Consider the following 22146-nt stretch of genomic DNA (forward strand, 5'->3'; position numbering starts at 1 on the left):
TACATCAGTGGTTAGCTAGGACTTGGGAGAGTGTTGAGGGTGAGAAGGAAAAGCTGGGCTGGGCTAACAAGCTAACTCACAAATCTAAGTGTAACAAGTGTCGGATTACTGATCTGAGTTCTGCTGGGCTAACTTGTAAATCTAAGTTAATAAGTGTCGGTTTGCTGATTCCCTGTTCATGATTCTTTTTTTTTTTTTTTTTTTTTTTTTGCTAGCCAGCTGGATTTTCAAAGAGACATATCTGGCCTTGAAATGTTGGTTTGCTGCCTCCCTGCCTCTACTTTTGTGATAATGATGCTGCTAAAGCCGAATATCCCAAGCTTGTAATCAACCCTATAAAACCTCATGCACACGTCTTGGAGGTGCTCAGAGCTTCAGAGCAGAAGCCCCTCTGAGCCCGCCGGCGCAATAAATCTGAGTACTCCAACCCTCCGAGTGGTGCTTGTTTCTTGGCTGGCCTGTCGTTTCCATAACAAGGGGAGATGAGGGTGACTGCTAAAAGGGACAGGTTTTCTTTTGGGGATGATAAAACTGTTCTAAAATTGATTGTGGTGATGGCTGGACAACTCTATGCATATACTAAAAGACACTGAATTGTATATTTTAAATGGATGAATTGTATAATGTGAATTATATCTCAACAAAGCTGTTTTTTCAATGACAAAAACATAATAAATAAAGGAAGAGAAAGTCCCTGAGATGACTGACAAGGCGCAGTCCCACCTTTCCACCTGCTCCAGGTTGGCCATCTGGGCCTATGGCCCAAGGAAGCCCCCACAGGTACAGTGTCTTGGGCCTGGACTGCTGGGAAACAAGCTGCTGGAAGACAAGCCGCACCTAAATTTCCATGAGCTTAAAATACCGTATTCACAATTACTTGCTTAAAATGCACATGCTTGCTTTGTTTTACTGTTTTACACAGTAGATGAAATTTGTGAGGAGAAATCCTGAGATTGACCGTAAGGGAATGAAGGAGGGCAGATATCTCTTTAGGGTAAAACAATGGACGATCCTGGAAAGCCAGATCATCCATTAACAGAAGCTTGTTCCGGCATGAAAGCATGCTGTTTAACCCGAGGGAAGTATCTGCTATCTCCAGATGTCCCTGAGGAAAAAACAGGATAGACTTAGAAAATTTGCATATCCTGAGGAGGGTGATCCTTTCTGGAAGGGATAGGCCTGAAATTAATCAGTTAACCAGCAAGCAGAACTTAGTGCTTATCGCATGAAATATCTAAAGCCCCACCTCTTTGATAGAATTTTCTTCTGAACTGTGTACTCCTAATAAATATGATGTCGACCAGGCTTTCGGTGCTCTAGATCCACGTGATCTTGAGTCCCCTGGTCCCATCTTTGCTCTTTACTTTGTCTCTTTATTTCTTAAGTCTTGTGTCGCCCGTCCTCAGATACGGTCCCAAGCTGCGCTGGATGCAGCACTGGACAAGGTCTCCTCAAATGCACCATGTTCCCTGGTGGTCACTGTGGCAGGATTGTTTACCTTCAGAGAACTTCCAGCCCATTGACAGACTATGGGAGTCACTTTTTTCAGTTTAGGACTTGATGACAGATGGGAGGAAGTGGCCTTCCAAGGTCCCCAGCTGGAGTCCAGGCATGCCTTGGGTAGCAAGTTTGTAAGAGGTTCAGTCCACTCTGACTGCAAACTGGCCTGGCCTGGCCTGGTAATTCCCATACTGAATTATTTGACATGTTTGAATAGAGGGCAAAATGTGTAAGGAGTTCAGTTTACTCCTCTCCACTGAGAAGGATCCTCCACAGTGGATTTACTAAAGATATTTGATATAATCTGGAAGGTTTAAGAGTTGGGAACATACCATGAGCCTCCATTTTGTAAGAGGGTCTATCCACATGGCTCCACAGCAAACCACCCTAGCTTGTGACCCTCCACTGAGCTATTTCCCATGATGGGGAAGACTGAAAGGAAACACACCTCAGAAATTGGATCTACCAATCTCCATGAGAGTCATCCTGGAATCACGCCCCAAAGCACTCCACTTGTTCAGTATCTACTGGAAGGTTTATGAATTGAGGAAACGCCTGGGGCCATGATTTTGCCAGGAGTCAGAGGCATCGCGGAGTCACCCAACCACATTTCCTGGGGCCCTTCCATACAATCAGGGACACTGAGGTGCCAAAGCATCCCAAAGGTCTGAGAGGCTGCCCGGTGCTGTCTTGTTACCTCTGCGTCTCCTTCCAGTGGGAAATGGCAGTTGGAAACTTAGGGACGTTGGAGCTTCAGTGGTTGCAGCCTCTTGCACAACTTGTACAACACATACACACATATTTCCATGTTTTACCTATTGTGAATAATGCTGCTATGAACACGGGAGTACATATAATCTCTTCAAGATTCTGTTTTCAGTTCTTTTGGGTATACACCCAAAAGTGGAAATGTTGGACCTCATGGTAGTTTTATGTTTAACTTTTTCAGAAACTGCGATACTGTTTTCCACAACCAGCTGCACCATTTTTCCATTCCCACCAGCAATGCACAAGAGTTCCAATTTCTCCACATTCTTGCCAACACTTGTTATTTTCTGTTTTTTGTTTGTTTTTGTTTTTTGGTAATAGCCATCTTAATGATTGTGAAGTGGTATCTCATTATGGTTTTGATTTGCATTTCCCAGGTGCTTTGTGATTTTGAATGTCTTTTCATGTCATATTGGCCATTTGTATATCTTTTTTAGAAAAATATCTGTTCAAGTCCTTTGCCCATTTTTGAGTTAGTTTTTTTGTTGTTGCTGATAATTGAGTATTAGTGGTTCACTATGTATTTTGGATATTAATCCCATATCAGATATATGAGTTGCAAATATTTTCTCTCATTCTAGGGGTTGTTTTTTTTTTTTTTTTTTAAAAAAAACTCTGTTGATAGAGCTTTTTGATGCACAAAATTTTAAAATTTTCATGAAGTCCTTTTGTTTATTTTTTCTTTTGTTGTCTGTCCCTTTGGTGTCATAGCCAAGAAATCATTGCCAAATTGATATCATGAAGATTCTGTCCTGTTTTCTTTGAAAAGTTTTATTGTTTTAGGCCTTACATGTGAGCCTTTGATGCATTGTGAGTTTACTTTTGTATGGTGTCAGGGAAGAGTCTGATTTCATTCTCTACATGTGGGTATCCAGTTTTCCCAGCACCACTTGTTGAAAAGACTATCCTTTCCCCATTAAGTGGTCTTGGCACCTTTGTCAAAAATAATTTGACCATATATGCAAGAGTTCATTTCTGATCTCTCTTTTCTTTTATTCCATTGGTCTACATGTCTGCTTTATGCAAATAACATGCTGTTTTGATTACTGTAGTAACTAAGTTTAAACTCAAGGTACTGTGTTGACTCCGGTGGAAGTGGGAATTCTTGTTCTTTATCTTAGAAGAAAAGCTTTCAGTCTTTCACCACTGAGTATGTTTGCTATACGTTTTTCCTATACGGCTCGTGTTTCGTTGAGGTAGTATTCTTCTGTTCCTAGTCTGTTCAGTGTTTTTGTCGTGAAAAGGTGTTGAATTTTTCAAATGCTTTTTCTGCATCAGCTGAGATGATCATGTGTTTTTCTCCTTCATTCTGTTAATGTGGTGCGTTACACTGACTGATTTCTGTATGGTGACCCATCCTTGCATTCCAGGAATAAATCCCACTTGGCCATGGTGTATAATCCCTTTACTACGCTGTTTGATAATATTTTGTTGAGGATTTTTGTATTAATGTTCATAAGGGATATTGGCCAGTAGTTTTCTTCTCTTGTAGTACCTTTGTCTGGGTTTGGTATCAGGGTGTTATAAAGTTAGAAAGTGTTCCCTCCTCTTCAATTTTTGGGAAAATTTTGAGAAGGATTGGCATTAGTTCTTCAAATGTTGGTAGAATTTACCAAAGAAGCCATCAGGTCCAGGGCTTTTCTTTGTCAGGAGATTTCTTATTACTGATTCAGTCTCCTTTACTAGTTAGATTTTCTATTTCTTCTTGATTTAGTCTTGGTAGGTTTTGTGCTTCTAGGAATTTGCCCACTTTCTTCTAGGTTATCCAGTTTGCTGGCATATAATTGTTCATAATTCTCTCATAATTATTCCTATTTCTGTAGAATTGGTAGTAGTGCCCCCACTTTCATATCTAATTTTAGTAATTTAAGTCTATTGAGACTATTTCTTAGTCCATTAAGCTATAGGTTTGTCATTTTGTAGATTTTTTCAAAGAACAAACTTTTGGTTTTATTGATTTTCTCTATTGTTTTTATATTCTCTATTTTGTTTATATTATTTGGTTTAATCTTTACTTCATTTTCCTTCTGCTAGTTTTGGTTTTTTGTTTGTTCTTCTTTTTCTAGTTCTTTAAGTCATACAGTTAGGTTGTTGATCTGAGATTTTTAAAATGTGTTTATACAAATAAATTTCCCCCTTAGCACTGCTTTTGCTGGGTCTCTTAAATTTTGGTATGTTGTGCTTTTGTTTTCACTCATTTCTAAGTATTTTCTAATTTTCTTTGTAATCTCTTCTTTGACACATTAGTTGTATAAGAATGCACTGTTTAACTTCCACAGTTTTGTGAATTTTCCAGCTTTCCTTCTGCTATTGATATCTAACTTCATCTAGCTGTGGTCATAGAAGATACTTTGAATAATATGTTTTTAAAAATCTACTGAGATGAGCTTGTGGCCAAATACATGTTCTTTTCTTTGATCTTTTTTCTTTCTGTTCCTCATACTCAATAATTTCCACTGTCCTATCATCAAATTCATTGTTCTTTCTTCTGCCTGCTCAAATCTGCATTTGAATCTCTTTAGTGAAATTTTCATTTCAGTTATTGTACTTTTAAGCTCCACAATTTTTATTCTTAGGTTTTCTATTTCTTTATTGATATATTCATTTCACTCATATATCATTTTCTTGACTTTCTCCATATCTTCCTTTAGTTATTTGAACATTTTAAAAAGAATTGTCTTAAAGTCTTTGTCTAGTATATCTGCCATTAAGACTTTTCCAGGGACAGATTCTTTTTTCCAGGGACTTTTTTCTTTTGAATGGACCATACTTTCATGTTTCTTTGTATGTTTTGTAATTTTTGTCATTGTTGTTGTTGTTATTGAAAACTGGACATTTGAATCTAATAATGTGGCAACTCTGGAATTCAGATTCTCACCCTTCTCCAGGGTTTGCTATTTTTTGTTACTGTTTTTGTTCATTGCTCCCCCCCCCCCCTTTTGATTGTTGTAGGATGTCTCTGTGCCAGGGATAAGCCAGAGATGTAAAATTAAGGTCTTCTCAGGACTTTTCTGACTCTTTCCCTGGGCATGTATAGTCATTTTCTAATTTTCTCCATATATACAGTTGTTCTTAAATTTCTTAATCTTTAATGTCTAGCTCCCAAAAGGGAGGAAAAAAGAAAATTGAAAGGGGAAAAAAGGGCATCAACTCTTTGAATCCTCTGGAAGTCACTTTAGCTGGAGGAGGGACTCACAACAACAGGATAGGGCAGCAACAATGGCTTGCCCCCATCTCTTCTCTGTCTGTACCTCTGTGGTCAAAAGCAACAATCAGTAATCAGAGCACAAATCCCTACGGGGTTTTGGAGGATAGGGTCCTTTGCTCACCTTGGCTCTCACAAGCTGTATGCAAGTTGCTCCAGGAACACGTGCACAGCTGCCTATTCCATGACTAGGGATGAGGGATGGCTAGCTGAAATTGACCAGAATTATCCATAACTTACCATCCAAGTCTTCCTCTGGAAGTTGCAAGCCTTAGGTAGACTCCAGGGTTTCAAAATAGTTACATCAGACAGATTCTGCCAGTGCAATTGTTGTCCAGGTGAGGAGACAGATTCTTGGTGCTTCCTCTCTGCTCACTTCCCAGAATCCTCTCTAAAGACTTTATTTTTAAGCTACATTTCATAAGTTTCAATGCATAGTGTTTTCATTATCATTCTAAGTATTTTATAATTCCCTGTATAATAACTTCTTTGATCAATAAATATTTAGAAACCTGTTTTAAAATTTCCAAACATATCGAGGTTTTTTCCTCCAAGTTTTTATGGTCCTTTAATTATATTTTAGACATATTATGTAATTTGTATGATATTGTTTCTTTGGTTATTGCATTTGTAGATGTTTCATATGTGCTTGAGAGAAACAAATTTTCTGTAAGTGTTGAGTAAAGACTTCTAAATATATCTAGTAAATAAAGAAATAGAACATTTGATTAAATCTATAACAATTAAAGAGGCTGAACTGGTAGTCAATACAAAAGAATGAAGCAAGGAGCAGAAAAAACAAAAGAATTACTTTCTTTGCTCTGCATTAAGGAGACTTGGCAGGTCCCCCCACAGCCCTTTTATTTTTAACAGAAACATAAGGCTATAAGCAGTCCATATAGAAACTGGAAGAAGAAAGCTACAACATGCTTTTTGGTAGAAATGATTTGACATACAAATTTATTTACTTGATCATATTTAACAAAGCAGGGCAGAATCACAGTCATTTTCTTCATAGTATCACTGTAAAAAGACTGAATTTCAGAACTCTTAGTTTGCTCTGGAAACATAAGCTGACCATTAGCAACCTAGATAGCTTTTTCTTTCCTCTCCAGGCTCACCAGTTCCTGGGTGGAGGTGGGAAAATTGATGTGAAATAAATAGTATGTCGTGGAGGCTGACAATTCTTTTCACCTCCTCCCCGAGGCAACAGGGCGACTTTGGCTTACTCTTGATCTGAAATCATTTTAGTAAGCAAGCAGGTTATCAAACACAGAATGGAGGAAACTTTCCATTGTAGACAATTGCCAAAGTTAGGTATGGATGAATTCAGAGCTTAACTTCTTCTGTTGATTAGAGAGGGGTATGCTAGCAATGGATCTCAGATCTTTGATCCTGTGAGACATCAGTGTAGTGCATTCAGTTCTTTTTATTAAAATGTGTGGGAAAAGCCATCTCTGAGTAGAGAAGAATAGTTTAGTACAATTATGGTGTGGTAAGAGGAAAATCAAAGTGTAGGCAGGGTCCCTTTCCTCTTGAACTCCAACGATCACTTCACTCCTGTCAGTTTTAGTGTCCAAGCAAACTGAACTGGAAGAGAAGAGGGTGGCAGCTGTGGCAGGTACACAAGGAGACTTTCATCTGGATCCTTGGACCACTTCAGATTGTTTTGGACTCCCAGCATTGTTACCTGCAGGAAGTAAAAAGGGAATGGAAAAAACACTGATGTATTAAGGAGTACAAAATATGGCCTGAAAATGGTGGGAAAGAACCACGCTGGGCCAGGGCAGGGACGACAGTCTAAAAGGGGAATAAATATGGGAGAAACCTGGGGAAGGAAAGAAGCATTAGAGAAGGCCTGCCAATTCCTTCAGGAAAAGTTTCATCTCTGACGGGACTGAATGAGGCTCTTTACCTGTGTAGTCGAACTACTTTTGGGGGATTTAAGGCTTAAGATTCCATGTTTTGGCCAGGACAGGAAGATGGCATAAACAGCTGATCCTTTTGAGGTATACCTGGGGAAAAAGAAACATCATTGTCAAAGATACCTGGCTTGTTACCCTGACACATAACCTTACACATTCCCCCTTCAGTTATCTACCAATTCCAAGACCTTCAGTCCGTCACTGCTACTAGGAAGCACTCAATACCAGTTAAAGTCTGTAGGAAAAAAAAGCAGCCCCAGAAGACCCTCTTTCTGGCAATATATTTCATTTTTATCTGTCTATTGGGTTCTAAGTTTTCTTTAAAAAATTTAAACTCTTAGTTATTTCACACTGAAGTCATTTTGTGTCATTATTCAAATTTTGTTCAACTCCAGATGCATATGAGAACAGCCAATGATATAACATGGGCAAGGTGTGCAATGAAGACAAATTTGTTGTTCTAAGATTTCACAATGCTTAGAGAAGAGGGTGAAAAATCATGACATAAAAACTCATCCAAAACAGAGGGGTGAATGTGTTTCCCCTGATCCAAAGACCCCCACCCTATGGTATAACACTTGCAGAGGTCTTTCGGTGGACAGTTAGTATGTGCCTGGCACTCTGCAGGGTACTCGACATACATTATCTCATTTAACCCTCACAGCCACTCTTGGAAGTCAGATGTCATCATCCCATTTTGCAGTTGAAAAAAACTGAAGCCCAAGGTCAAATAACTAGATCCACAATTGCAAGTATGAATCACGACTTCTCCACTTAGTAGCTTTGTGATTTTAGGCAAGTGATATTACTGCCCTGAGCTGCTTTCTCACTTCTAACATGGGGATAATGACAGTATCAATATGGTGGGATTGTCGAGGGGATTTAGAACAGACCCTTGTACATTGTAGGTACTGTACAAATATCAGCTGTTATTCTTTTTAGGGGGCTGGGCAACAGTGTCAAGCAAATTGATTGACGCTTTGTAGCCTCTTCATTTTTCACCAAGCCTACCACCTTCCCTCACTAGTCAAAGATATCCTGGTGGCCTAAAACATAAATCAGGGCACACATTCAACAGCAAGAGAACAGCTTTTGGGTTTTTGCAAGACGACTTCCAGCCTGGCTGGTACCATGGTGGATCCAAGGAGATGCCAGCTCGGCAGTGGCCACAGTCCCGTTGCTGCACACAACGGAAGACTAGACTCACCATACAGTTGTCGTGTTCTTTTCAAATTGTACCCTCCATGGTTTGGAGGCGTAGATAGCCTCCCCACTGACGCTCAGCCACTTCCCAACAGCAAGCAGCCTTTCTTGGAAAATGGGAACAATCAGTCCATCTTTAGTTGGTCCAATGTTGAGAAGATAGTTGCCTCCCAAACTTACTGTCTGAACCAGTTCCTAGAGAGAGCAAAAACAAAGGAATCCTAGCTCTGAATGCCAGGCCTAGCAGAATGCTTAGAACACACAGGTATGAAGAGAAGAAAAAGAATCTAGGGTACATTCTCCCTCTGCTTTGCAAATATCCTTTACTCTTTTGAAAATAGTATGTTTTTTTTTTTTTAATGGAAGTACTGGGGATTAAACCCAGGACCTCATGCATGCTAAGCATGTACTCTACCACTGAGCTGCACCCTTCCCCCTGAAAATATTATATATTTTTGTCATGATAAAAGCAGAATAGGCTAATATGAGAAAATTGAAAAATTCTGCTACAAGATGGAGAAATACATTAACTTCAATTCCAGGGAGTGCTCACGGGCACTTCCCTGTGACACTGTACCTCCTGCGGTGCCATATGCGGTGGGAAGGTTGTGTGTTAGAAGCACCAAGTGTGAGCAGGGGAGCCGAAAATAAAGCACCTGGCCCCAAAGGACTCCCATGGAGCCATACAGAGAGAATACGGGGATCCGAGAGGAGAGATTTCAAGCAGGTACTCTGGAGACTCTGGGGAGATGGAAGAGACCAGAAGAATTTCGAGACACTCTGCATGTGATAGGTTATATACGTGTACTTGCTTCCCCTTCGGGAAAACATGCTGTAAAGAGATATATTCTTCAGGATTTCTGGTGTAGGGGGTGTGTGTGTGTGTGTGTGTGTGACAATTTGTTACAGTACCCTAAAGACACCACATCATTAACCTTTGATGTTTCCTTCTGGTCTTTTTCCTGTGCAGTTAATTCTCTGTAGTTGTGACAATACATAACTTAATGCCCTCCAAGCATTAACCCATATTACATTCAGAAACATTCTAATGGTTAAAGAAAATCCCCAGATCTACTTAATTATCCCTTAATGGTTGCAAGAAATTGAAACAACCCATCTGTCCAACTGAAAATGATCCTGGGAAGAACACCTCTGTACGGAAAACTCTCTTCTGTCATTAGACCTATTTCCTTAAGGCAGGATTTTATGAGGAGGTTCAAAAGGGTTCTATCACCCTGCACTTCCATCCCGAGTGCTTCCACTGCTCTTGGTCATAAGGTTAGTTTGGCATAGCAGTTAACAGATAGCTACCTCACATGCGCTCTTACCGAAATGATTGTGGATTCATCTGCAACATCCGTTATCACCATGTTGCGACGATAGCCCCAGGAGAGCTTATCTATGGAGGTGCACATCTCCCACTTGTGATCTGGCAAGGTCTCTGGCTTGAATTTATCTTGACAGTTGTAGTATCCTCCATGGTGACAGGAACAATTCTGACCCCACCGGTCATTTACTACTACTGTATCCTAAAGGAGGAAGGAGTGCTGGGTCATTGGGAGTAAAGCCATTTAGCTTCCTTACGAAATACAGTTTTGAAAATTGTGTCTATTTGGAAGCAAGGAACAGATTTGATTGAGAGCAGTGGTTCTCAACTGGAGGCCCTGGATGGGAATTTTGGCAAATGTCTAGAAACAGTTTTTGGTTGTCACAGCTGGGGTGGTGCTGCTGCCATCTACTGGGTGGAAGCCAGGGGTACTTCTGAACATCTTACAACATATAGGATAGTCCCCTCACAACCAGGAAATATGCAGCCCCAAATGCTAATAGTACCGAGGATGAGAAACCCTGGTCTAGCAATATGTAATAGAGATATCATCTGGTAAGCCACGTAGTCTACCAGAGGAGAAATGGAGAGGAGGAGACTAGCCTGAAGTCACATCCCCAGGCAGAGTTTCGGAAAGCTGGGACTATGGTGTTTTTTCCCCCCCCGGCAGCAGGGCATGGGGGTGGTGGTGGTGGTAGTTAGGTGTATTTATTTATTTTTAATGGAGGTACTAGGGATTGAACCCAGGACCTCATGAATGCTAGGCATACACTTTACCACTGAGCTATACGCTCCCCTGGAAAGCTGGGACTATGAATCAAGTATTTGAACCCAGCCCAGGATGCTTTCCACTGTATAACCCTGACCTCCTTTTCCTAGGTAAATAAAAGTCAGTAATCAAGCCTTCTTTTCCTTCCTTCAAGGTTTTGCTGAACTTTAAGAAACCCTTACATGGAATATCTTAATGTAAATGTTTAATACTGCTATGAGGCTCACACTGGGGTATCCAAGGAGAATAAAACACGGGTTCTTGCCCTCAGAGATCCAGCAGAGACTAGCTGAGCAGACAGATACATGGACAATTACAATATGACATCACATCAGAACTTGGGATTAACAGAAATGGGGAACACTGATCCAGGAGTGTTTCTTACTTCTTCCAGGAAGGAATAAAAATTGTCAGGAACCAGATTTAGTTTACATCCAACCAATACTTATTATGTGCCTAACTGGGCCAAGTACTCTTCTTGGAGCTGGGAACATAGCAATGAACAGATCCAAACTCTTGCCCTCACGAAGCTGACATTTTCGTGACAGAGACAGACAGTAAGAAGGTAAATGATATCTGAAATATATTAGACCAGGTAAGTGGTAAGAGAAAGAGAAAGCAGGGAAAGAGATACAGTGTGCCATGGGCAGGCTGCAATTTTGGATAGGGTGGCGGGGAAGATGCCCTCTCAGGGAAGACCTGCAGAGAGCTCGGGAGTGAGCCATGTGGGGACTGCAGAGAGAATGGAGAGTAAGGAGAGGGGGCTGTTTCTCCTAAAAGTACTTTCCCAACATGAGTATAAGCGCCAAGACAACTCTCTCTCCTAACATGTGAGAAGACATTCAGAACAGGAGTGGGCAAACCGGGTCTGCAGCATCCCACCCAAGGGTCCACATCTGAGCCACCCCGGTGTGGGGACCACTGGGGGAGAACCATGATACCGCACCACTGGAAGTCCCCACATGTTTGGCGAGTCCCAGACAACCACTCTTCATTTGTCTCTATTTGTCACATAGGGTTTTGTCTTTTTTCTTTCTTCCCAGTTTCGGAATTTAGTAATATTTACCCAATGAGATCCTTAGAGGTTTATGAATCTACCAAGATAGCTCAGTTCAAACAGGTCTTATACTTAGGTTTCTCTTTAAAATCCACAACAAATCCAGAATATATAAAATTTTTGAAATTTTCTATAGTGAAGATTAAGACTTCTGGTACTTTGAAATTCAAACTATAAATGGGCAGCTATTATGCAATGTGACAGTGTTGATTATGGGGAAGAGGAGGAGGTAGGGAAAGTTCCCTCAAGAATTTGGATATAAGGGAATATGAAATTTCCCCTTGAGAGTTAAACTATGTAACATAAAGTAGCTGAAGTCATAGATATTCGCATTTTTATTCCTACCACTTAATTGTATATGTTTTGTATATTAATTTTTAGGGTGTTCTTCTCATTTACAATGTCTGTTTGCTTAATAATTCATTTTCTCGACAGTGGTTTGGGACTTCTACATATCATTTCTATTCTACTACTTAAATTTAACAAGATTTAAACCCATGTTGTCAAAACCAAGAATTAAAAGAGAAAACGTACATACTACAAGGAAGGCGGGAGGGAAGAATTAAAGGAGAAACATTTAATATTTGTTAAGTCCCCTGGTCCCTATCACACCCATGTTAATATTACTATTTATTATTGTTCTGTTGTCTTTATTGTTATTACTTCAGATCTTGGATCCTCACTTTCTTTTATCATAGCAGACAAATAAGAGGTAAGTCTTACAATCACATACCTTGACTGGGCTGTCATTATAGAGCCAAGAGAGAAAACCTGTAGAGTTCCAGTAAGTGTCGGGAGAGTCCCACTCTCCATCAGACCAAATCAGGTCAGGTTTGTACCTGAGAGACGTGCAGTCAGAACAAAGTTTATTATCTGAATCCATTCACAGTAAGAGTCTCATTGATCTATCTTTGCAACAAATATTTACAATTACATTTTCTCAAAGTTTTAAAAGTACCATGAAACTATCACGGTGCAGAGAAAGTGGAAAAGTAAAGGGACATAAAAATGACAATACACAGACACAAACCCCTTAGCTAACACAATCACTGTTTAATACACAGCACTTTGGTATATTTCCCCTAGTCTTTTTTTTTTTTTTTTGTAATTTCTTAAATTAAAAAGTAGAGTTGTAATTAGTACACATATAATTTGGTTTCCTTCCAGTAACTAATTCCAATGAAAGGAGTGGTGCTCCAGAGCCACAGGATTAAGGTTGCTGCTTTTAAGATGTACGAAGAACTAGAACTATTTCGCCAAATGCATTTCTGGGGACAAGGACCCAAAGCTTTCACTATAAAAAAATCTATTAAATTCACTTGAGCCACAGTTGCATCTTTCACGTATTATTACTCTGAGCCTTATAAGGTATGAGAGTATGTGTGTATTTAAACCTATAAGGTAAACATTATTATTCCCACTTTAGAGAGCAAGAACCTGGTACTCAGTAGGGCAATTTATTTTAGGGGACGGTGACAAAGCTTGTAACAGGAGCTGGAACCAACAGGCAAATCTGCCTGACGCCTAATCCTATGGCGTACTCTGCAGCTACTCAGGACAGCAGGTTGAGTCCAGGAAGAAGACCGCCTGTTTAAGAGGCAAGATAAACACAGACAGTCCGTGTTTTACTGTGTACAAGAGACTGTACGAGGCGCTTTATCCTCATTACCTCATTAGTTCTCACAATGACCTTGTGATGTATAAACAGGTAAAGAAACTGAGAACTAGAATGACTAAGTAGCTTGTCAAGGCTATACAATCAGTAAGAAAAAGAAGTGGATTTCCGACCTAGTTCTGTCTGACTCCAAGTCTATGCTGGTCTCTTACAACTGTACTATTTCCTTAGAGAAGTCATCTGCATGCAAAGAGCTTTTTTATTTTTTTCGTTTTCGGTTTCGGTTTTTTGGTCTACAATGAGAGTCCAGGCAGAGATGGCTGCCTCTTCATCTTTAAAGGCCCACCATCCCCCAGAAGCTCCCAGATGTAAAAAGGGTAAACTCGGAATAAAACATGAAGACTAGTGACAAATCCCAAAGTGAAAGTGGCCATTTTAAGAATAATGATAATAATAACACCTTTATTCTGTACCAGGCATAGTGACAGATACTGTTCACGTATTATTCTGAGCCCTATACAGAAGGCATTATCATTCCCACTTTACCCAGTGAGAATCTGAGGCTCAGAAGGGTGACCTGTTTCAGGCTTTTAAGTTAACAAGAACCAGGATTCAAATGCAAGTCTGCTCCGCACCAAATCCTATGCAGGGACCATTAGACCATGCTGCCCCTCTCCAGGGTCCTGCAAAGAAAACAGCATACGAGGACGGACCTGAAGTTTTGACTTACCACCATCCTAGGGTTGGTTTGATTGTTTCATTTTATAAAGGCAATATGACCACACTTCAGAAGTTTTGGAAAGTAGCAAGAAAAAATATGTTTTGTCTTAAACACAACCACTGCATTTATTATTTTGATGTCTTCTAGATTTTTTTCATATCCTACTCCTTCCCTCTTCCCCTCAACTTAGCAGTATCCTGTAAGAAGCTCAGATGTCATTGATGAAAGTCATAAGGCCCAAAACAGGTCTGTCTTTTACCTGTTAACAAGGTCGTATAGCTCTGGCATTGTTTTTGCATGGACAAAATGCTGTGTTTTGAAGCCATTTTTCTTATCAAGTAGGTAGAGAGGATGGAACCATTCTAAGAGTGAGTGGTAGAGTCCATAGCGTATGTTCCTTAAATAGAAAAACAGGACAGCAACAACCATTAGGCAAAGAAAAATTAATTTATTTTTAGAAAAATCATTTGCAGGGGGGAGGTATAGCTCAGTGGTAGGGTGCATGCCTAGCATGCATGAGGTTCTGGGTTCAATCTCCGGTACTTCCAACAAATAAAAAAATAAACAAACCTAATTACCCACCCACTCTCCCCCCCAAAAAAAATCAAAAAAAAAGAAAGAAAAAGAAAAATCAGTTGCAGCATTTTTACATCTCAGTGAAACTCACCCACAGGGCATGCAGGAGCCAAAACCATTTCCTTAAATTATCTCTTATCATTCACTTAAGCAAAATGATTGGGTCTATAGTGTTTTCGATACTGTAACAAATTATTTTTATACATAAATACCTTAACACCAAACATCATTTAAACTTTTGTCAATTATCTCAATAAATATAGTCCTATTTAGAAAAAAAATTCTCTGTCATTTTGTCATATTGTGTGTGTCAGAATATAATGTGTATTCTGGCAAAGAATACATATTGAAGAGATATTGGAAACCAGAGACAAATATAAAGAATAAAATATCCAAAGTCTTATCACTCAGAAATAATCATTAGCAACATTTTCTATGTAGTTGAAATTAATGAATATAGGTTTCTCATTTCACTTGTAAGGTTTACTAGTAGTTCTTAACACACTCAACAAAACGAAACATGGCGAAAGTGAACTATTTCACACACAATAAAGCTTGTTTTGACTTAGGAATAGTGAGTGTTATGGAAATGCTATAATACAAATAAGAAGTGAAGATAACATTGCAAAGGCACAGATAAGGCAGAAAGAATTGAAGCTCAGCGCTTCATCATGTGACTCAGGGACTAAACAGATGCAAAGAAGGTAAAAATCAAGGATCTTAAAGTCCAGATCTAATCAACATCTCAGAGTTTTTACAGCAGGACAATTAGCAGAGTGCAGCATTGGCAAACTGAGTATTTAACAGGTGACATAAGTCAGCAAATACTTTCTTAATGGGCCGGCTAGTATTTGAGGCTTTGCAGACCTTGTGGTCTCCATCCCAACTCTAAAATTGTAGCTTGAAAGCAGCCAGAGACAATGCATAAATATATGGGCTCAACCGTGTTCCAATCAAACTTTATTTATACAAACAGGCAGCTAGTCTCCCTCTTATGTAAGACATCAAGTTTGCCAAATCACAACAGAGCTGAGATTGGGCATAACACACAGACCACTTTTCCTCCTTACAGGTAAATACAGCCAGAACTATAGGGGCCAAAACCAGAATACCTGGGTTCAAATCCCACCTCTGCTACTTCCTAGTTCTTTGATTTTAGGAAGTTATTCCTTATTAAGTAGCAAATATTAGAAAACAATAATTAGAATCAACCAAGTGGCTCCTTACCTCACTTTTTGCTGCTTTAACTGTCCTTTTTAGTTCTCTCCTGATCTACCATTCATCCAAACCTTCCCTGAATGCCTGCAAAGCTCTGTGTTGACAGCTAAGGAGGACACAAAGATGAGAGACCCAGACCTGGCTTCCATTTGGTATTGGAAAAGGCCCTGGGTTGGAAGACTTTCCAGAAAGAATACTCAGCAGAACGCAAATGGAGCACTGTGGTCTATGCTGGATACTCTTCACCTAACCAGACAGGGCCATGAACTTCTCTGATGGTGTCATTTTTGGTCATATGAAAACTGCCAAGCATCAAACACTGCAATTCAAGGCCAGAAGCCCTTCGGGGTACTCCTTAAATGCAGACTTAGAAAGCACACAAGAGGGGAGGAGGCACGGTACACTGGATGGCTAGATTAAAAGAGATGATGGAGTAACCGTCTGTGGACACACACCTTTTCCGGACGGCTGCTTCCAACTCACCAACCAAATCACGATGGGGCCCCACATCCTGAGAGTTCCAGTTCCAAGACACGGGACTCGGCCAGTTTGTGAAGCCTTCGTGATGCTTTGTTGTCAGGACTACATACCTGTGGACATCAAAACTATGTGAGCAAAGAAGCGGGCAGCGGGCCAGGAATGTGAACTTATCTGGCATGACCTGGGCTTTTAAAATGGTTGGGAGAACTTGACTGCAGGGAATGTACAGTTGACCCCCTGAACAACGCAGGGTTTAGGGACGCTGACCTCCTGTGAAGAAGAAAATCCACATACAACTTTTGACTCCTCCAAAACTTAGCTACTAATAGCCCACTGTTGACCAGAAGCCTTGCTGATAACCTAAACAGAAGATTAATACACATTCTGTGTGTTATATGTATTATATACTGTATCCTTATAAAAATGTAGAAGAGAAAATACTAAGAAAGTCATAAGGAAAAGAAAATACATTTATAGTACTGTACTATATTTATTGATGCTATAAGTTTATGTGGTGTGTTTACCAGGTGAACCATCTGTCTGTCAGTACTTACATCAATATTGTCTTAAAAGACACAAAACAAAGTAGATATCATGTGTATTACTAACACTAGACATCAAAAGTGAAAAGACAATGTGAAAAATAGATTTATATTTCTTTACAGATTTAATGATTCATGCACTGATAACAAAGCAGCAGCAACATGACTGCTTTATATAGCAGTCTAGTGTAATCGGCATGCTTGCTTCTCGGTGGCCTAGTCTATATACTAATGAATGAATCATTATAAAATTTTTACTAAGAGAGAGAGGGAGGGGCATACTGTATGGTAATGTAATTCTTTGAAAGCAAAGATATAAAACAGTAAAAAAAAATGGCTATACTGTTAGTTTTATATTAGACATCACTTACCCTATGCTTATGTACAGACTGGCTCTCCACTTCAAGTCTCGCACATGAACACAATGAACACTTAGGTGATGATGCTGACACACCAGACACATTTACTAACTGTACGGCTCGATGCATACTTATAATTCATTAAGTGCAAGTGGATCATCATGAACGTCTTCACGTTGAGTGGGCTGAGGAGGAGGAGGAAGGGGAGGGGTTGGTCTTGCTGCCCCAGGGGAGGCAGAGGTGGAGGAGGTAGGAGGGGAGGCGGGCACTCAGTGTAAATTTATGGAAATACATCATAATTTCTGTCTGACTTTTTTTTTTCATTTCTCTAAAAATGTTTCTGTATGATACCAATCTTCCCTCCACTGTTTGCATTAGTTTCACTGCTGGTATCATAGAAGGGTCAACATAGAAAAGAAGTCAAAAGTGGTCTTGAATAATCAGAATCCTTCCATCAGACTGTCTAATGTCAATCCGTTTTCTGGCACTGCTGCTTCTGAGTCTCCTTCCTCATTGTCTAGCGCTGGTTTTGGAAGCATTCATCTCCACCAAGTTGTCTTCTATTAATTCCTCTAGTGTGGTGTCTATTAGCTCTTGAATTTCTCCAAGGTTCATGTCTTGAAACGCTTCACCTCCCCCTACCTTTTTTCGCCATATCCACATTTCTCTCGTGATTTCCTTGATTGGCTCTTTCATAAATCCACAATATCTGGACACAGCTTTCTCCAGCAGGGATTTGTTGTTTTTAGGCTTTTCCACAGTTTCTTCTGTAACAACGATGGCATCTACAATGGTGTAATCCTTCCAGACTTTTATGATGCTCTCTCTGTTGGGATTCTCTTCCACAGCATCGACAATCCCTTCCATACAGTATTGTCTGTAATGAGCCTTAAAGGTCCTCATGACCCCCTGATCCAGAGACGTTGTATTTGGGGGCAAGCACACGCCTTTGGTGTTGAACTCTTGGGATTCTGGGTGGTCAGAGGCATTGTCTGATATCAAAAGAACTTTAAAAAGCAGTCCCTTACTGGAAAGGTACTTCCTGACTTCAGGGACAGAGAATCAATAGAACTACTCCAGAAAAGGAGTTCTCGTTGTCTAGGCCTTCTTGCTGTACAACCAAAAGACAGGTAGCTGGTGTTTATCCTTTCCCTTCAAGGCTCAGGGGTTAGCAGCTTTATGGAAAAGGACAGTCCTGATCATAAACCCAGCTGCATTTGCACAGAAGTGTAGAGTTAGCCTATCCCTTCCTGCCTTAAATCCTGGTGCTTTCTTCTCTTCCTTACCAATAGATGTTCTTTGTGGCATTTTCTCCCTAGGATAGGGCACTTTCATCTGTATTAAAAACCTGTTCACGTAGACATCCTTTCTCCTCAATGATTTTCTTAATGGCATCTGGGAACTTGTCAGTTGCCTCTTGGTTGGTAGAAGCTGCCTCTCCCATTATCTTGATATTTTAAAAGCCAAACCTCTTTCTGAAATTATCAAACTATCCTTTGCTGGTGATGAATTCTCTGGCTTAGATCTTTCACCTTACTTCTGCTGTAAGTTGTTGTACAATGACTCGCTTTTTCTCGAATCCCATTAGAGTCTTTAGGTATACCTTTCTTAGAGCAACCCTGCACCCACGTAAAAGCTACATTTCAATACAAGATAAAAAGGTATTTTGCAAAAAGTGCAAGGTTTTTCACACCTCCTAGCATAGCTGCAGTGACAGCTTCATGAATTTTTTTTTTCTTTCAACAGTGGTCCTTACACTGGATTCATTCATGTTGGAATGGTGGGCAACCACAGCTGCAGACTTCAATCTATGATACATAAGAAACAATTCAACTTTTTCTTGTAATGTCATGACTTTTCTCTGCTCCTTGGGAGCACTTCCAGCATCACCAGAGGCATTTTGTATAGGTCCCATGGTTTATGATATTGCACTAAATACGATGAAAAATATGTGAGAACCACAAGAGATCACTTTTTCTTGAGATACAAAATTTACCGGCAAGATGAGTGCTCACATGAAGATGATTAGCATCACATGGTGTTTTAAGTGGATGCTCACAACACTTGAGCCCACCATGACAGCAACAGGTGGCTACAAAATTATGACAGTAGTACAGTGCATACTACAGTTAATTTTACACCATTATGATTTAATACTGCATTTTTATGATTCTTTCCATTTCTGCAAATGCACCATGTATAGTGTGTGTGCATAAGTTTTGATAAATTTTAACTTTTTATAATAGATTTGTAGATATTTCATGTAGTAAATGATAAAATAGACTAGTATCTGCATATTTTATTCATTTGTGACATACCTAACTTTTTCCTAATTTTCGGTATTTCTAGGCTATGTGAGTCACCTGTGAGTTTTTTCAAGTTGTCACAAATCTCCCCCAAATTTTCCAATATATTTATTGGCAAAAAATCTGCGTATAAGTGGACCCATGCAGTTCAAACCTGTGTTGTCCAGCTGTACTTGTATGAGTGACTACATTAGTGACAACCAGGAAGTTGCTGCAGTCATGACTCCTCTTGGGTATTGCTCCAGGAATAAAAGCAAATTTGAGGAAGTCACAGTCCCTCGTCCCTAGCCAAAAAGGAGGCTCAGAGGGAACGAAGGAGTAGGTAAGGGGAAAGTTGTACACCTAAGCACTCCAGTTCTTCAACCCTTCTGGGTATTAATGATTAGCTTTAAAAAAAACCCAAAAAACCAAAAACAAAACCCTTTGCCCTAAAGGAGAAAGAAATTTCTACTAGAAATAGCAGATGATAGAAAAGTAAGCTATTTGTTTTACCAAGCCCGTATGAATTGCCTCTCATTTACAGAAGTGACAAATGGCCAAAAGAGCTGGGGAGAAAAGGCCAGTATTGAAATGACAACCAAATCACCCAACATTTCATTTGGTTTTATGGCAGAAAAATAGATGATGCCCACACGTGATCATTTAATCACTGGCCGACGCGGGGAGTCCACACTTTAAGGGTTACACAGAATTTCAGGCTTTGTGGGCCACATTCCTCTCTGTGGTATATATATATTTTAAACAACTCTTTTAAAATGTAAAAATCCTTCTCACATCAAGAAAGTAAGCAGAGGACCAATCCTCTGGCCATGGTTTGCAGACCCGTGGACTGGTGGAAAGAACCCTCCATTTAAGAGTCATGGGATTTAGAGTCTAGGACATGAGTTCCCGTCCTCTTTCTGGGCCACTCATCTTGTCCATAAAATAAGAGGTCTGGACAAAGGATGTTTCCCATATTTTAATTTTTCTCATTTGAAAATTATGGACTTCTAAGGCTCCTGGAAGACAGTGAACTCCTCCTCTGTTTACTCAAGCTCTATGTTCCAATACATTTTATTGCAAGCACTAAACATCAGTTGCGATTTCTCTTTAGTAAAAGAGAAACGAAAACCCAGAAGACAGTCAAGGAGACAGGCAAGGGTGGAAGACTGACCTAAGCCAGGAGCTGGAAAAGCCACCTGCCTCCATTCTTACTCTGCTCCAATCTATTTCCCTCTCAGCCAAACTCATCCTTGAAGCTGAGGGTTGACTTGACTTAACACTGGCAACATCTTGCCTTCAAGGATTAATCCTTCAGGACTGGCCCCAGCCTTCAACAGTCTCCTGAGTCCTTGCCTCTCTCTTCCCCACTCCAGTGCTCTACATTTTCAGTTCTCTGAACCCTTCACACACAAGTTCCAACAGCTCTCCAAACAATTCAGACATTTCTTGAGCACTCTGTGTGCAAGGTGTTGAGAAGAGCAGATGAATGAGAATCTGTGCTGTTGCCCAAATACTCTGCAGCAGAACTCCCTTCCCTCCTTTTCCCTTGGGGAGATATCAAATCCTGAAGGAAGAACATAATCTCCTTCTATATCTGTGGAAAGAGGCTTCAGCGAGGTGAAATGCCATGTTCAACTTCGCAGTTGAACTAGGATCAGATTACCTACCTTTGGCTTAAAAGCCTGGAATCCTGTTTGTTTTGTTGACCTGGAAGGGACATCAGGGGTCATCTAACTCAATCCTCTCGATAAAGAGGTGTCGCCACTGCCCGTTTTCCAGCCCACTGTCTCCCTGAAACCTTTATTATCTTCTAGTTCCCACCCAGATGCACCTTCTCCTTATGATCAGCCTGCCACATTCAATTCTGCACTCTTCAAGAGGCAAAACACAGGACCCAGGGTACCCGAAGTTAGTCGGACAGCTGTGTAACCCGGCAGGTCTTCTCGCCTCCCCATGCTCGGTTCCCACCTGCTTAAGCCCCCTCCCAGCGCTCCCAGTCCGACCCAAGCCAGGAAAGGGGCGCCCCGCCCGCCCCCGCGGCGGCACTCACTTGGCCCCGGCGGCCTTGAACAGGTCTGCCCAGCTGTCCGGGTGGAAGAAGCGCGCCGTGAACTGCGGCCCGAAGTCTCCGTAGCTGAAGCCAGGCGGGTAGTTCTCGTTCATGAAGCTCTGGTACTGCGGTACCTTCGTGCCCTTCCAGTGCCACCAGAACCACTCGCTGCCCCAGGCCGGCACCGAGAACACGCCCCAGTGCACGAACACCCCGAACTTGGCCTCGTCGAACCAGGCCGGCAGCGGCCGGGAGTCCAGACTCGGCCAGTCGGGAGTGTAGCGGCGCAGAGGAGCCGAGGGCCCCGACTTGGCCGCTCCGAGCACCAGCAGCAGCAGCAGCAGCAGCAGCTCGGCGACCAGCCCCCGCGGCCCCATGTTGGGAGACGGCATCTCAGCCTACACTCCTCACCGCCCGCTCTTTATGCGTAGGTGCGGGCGCACGCGGCCCCGCCCACCCTAACTAATGATTGGCTGGAAAGGAAAAGGGGTGGGTCAACCCAGGCTGCTAGGCCACCGAGTCTCTTCCCCACCGGGTGGACCG

The 22146-nt window shown here is 41.0% G+C and overlaps 1 protein-coding gene across 1 annotated transcript; it reads right to left on the minus strand.

Annotated features, from left to right (window-relative positions):
• Positions 1-6403: 6403 nt before the first annotated feature.
• Positions 6404-22039, minus strand: FUCA1 (alpha-L-fucosidase 1). Its single transcript, XM_032495462.1, has 8 exons — positions 21604-22039; positions 16340-16474; positions 14350-14487; positions 12488-12593; positions 9930-10130; positions 8606-8796; positions 7389-7488; positions 6404-7163 (listed from the first exon to the last, which is right to left on the minus strand). The coding sequence occupies exons 1-8, from the start codon at positions 21993-21995 to the stop codon at positions 7023-7025; spliced, it is 1404 nt and encodes a 467-aa protein (XP_032351353.1). The 5' UTR covers positions 21996-22039; the 3' UTR covers positions 6404-7022.
• Positions 22040-22146: the final 107 nt, after the last annotated feature.

This window comes from Camelus ferus, chromosome 13 (assembly GCF_009834535.1).
Source record: "Camelus ferus isolate YT-003-E chromosome 13, BCGSAC_Cfer_1.0, whole genome shotgun sequence".
Classification (NCBI taxonomy): domain Eukaryota; kingdom Metazoa; phylum Chordata; class Mammalia; order Artiodactyla; family Camelidae; genus Camelus; species Camelus ferus.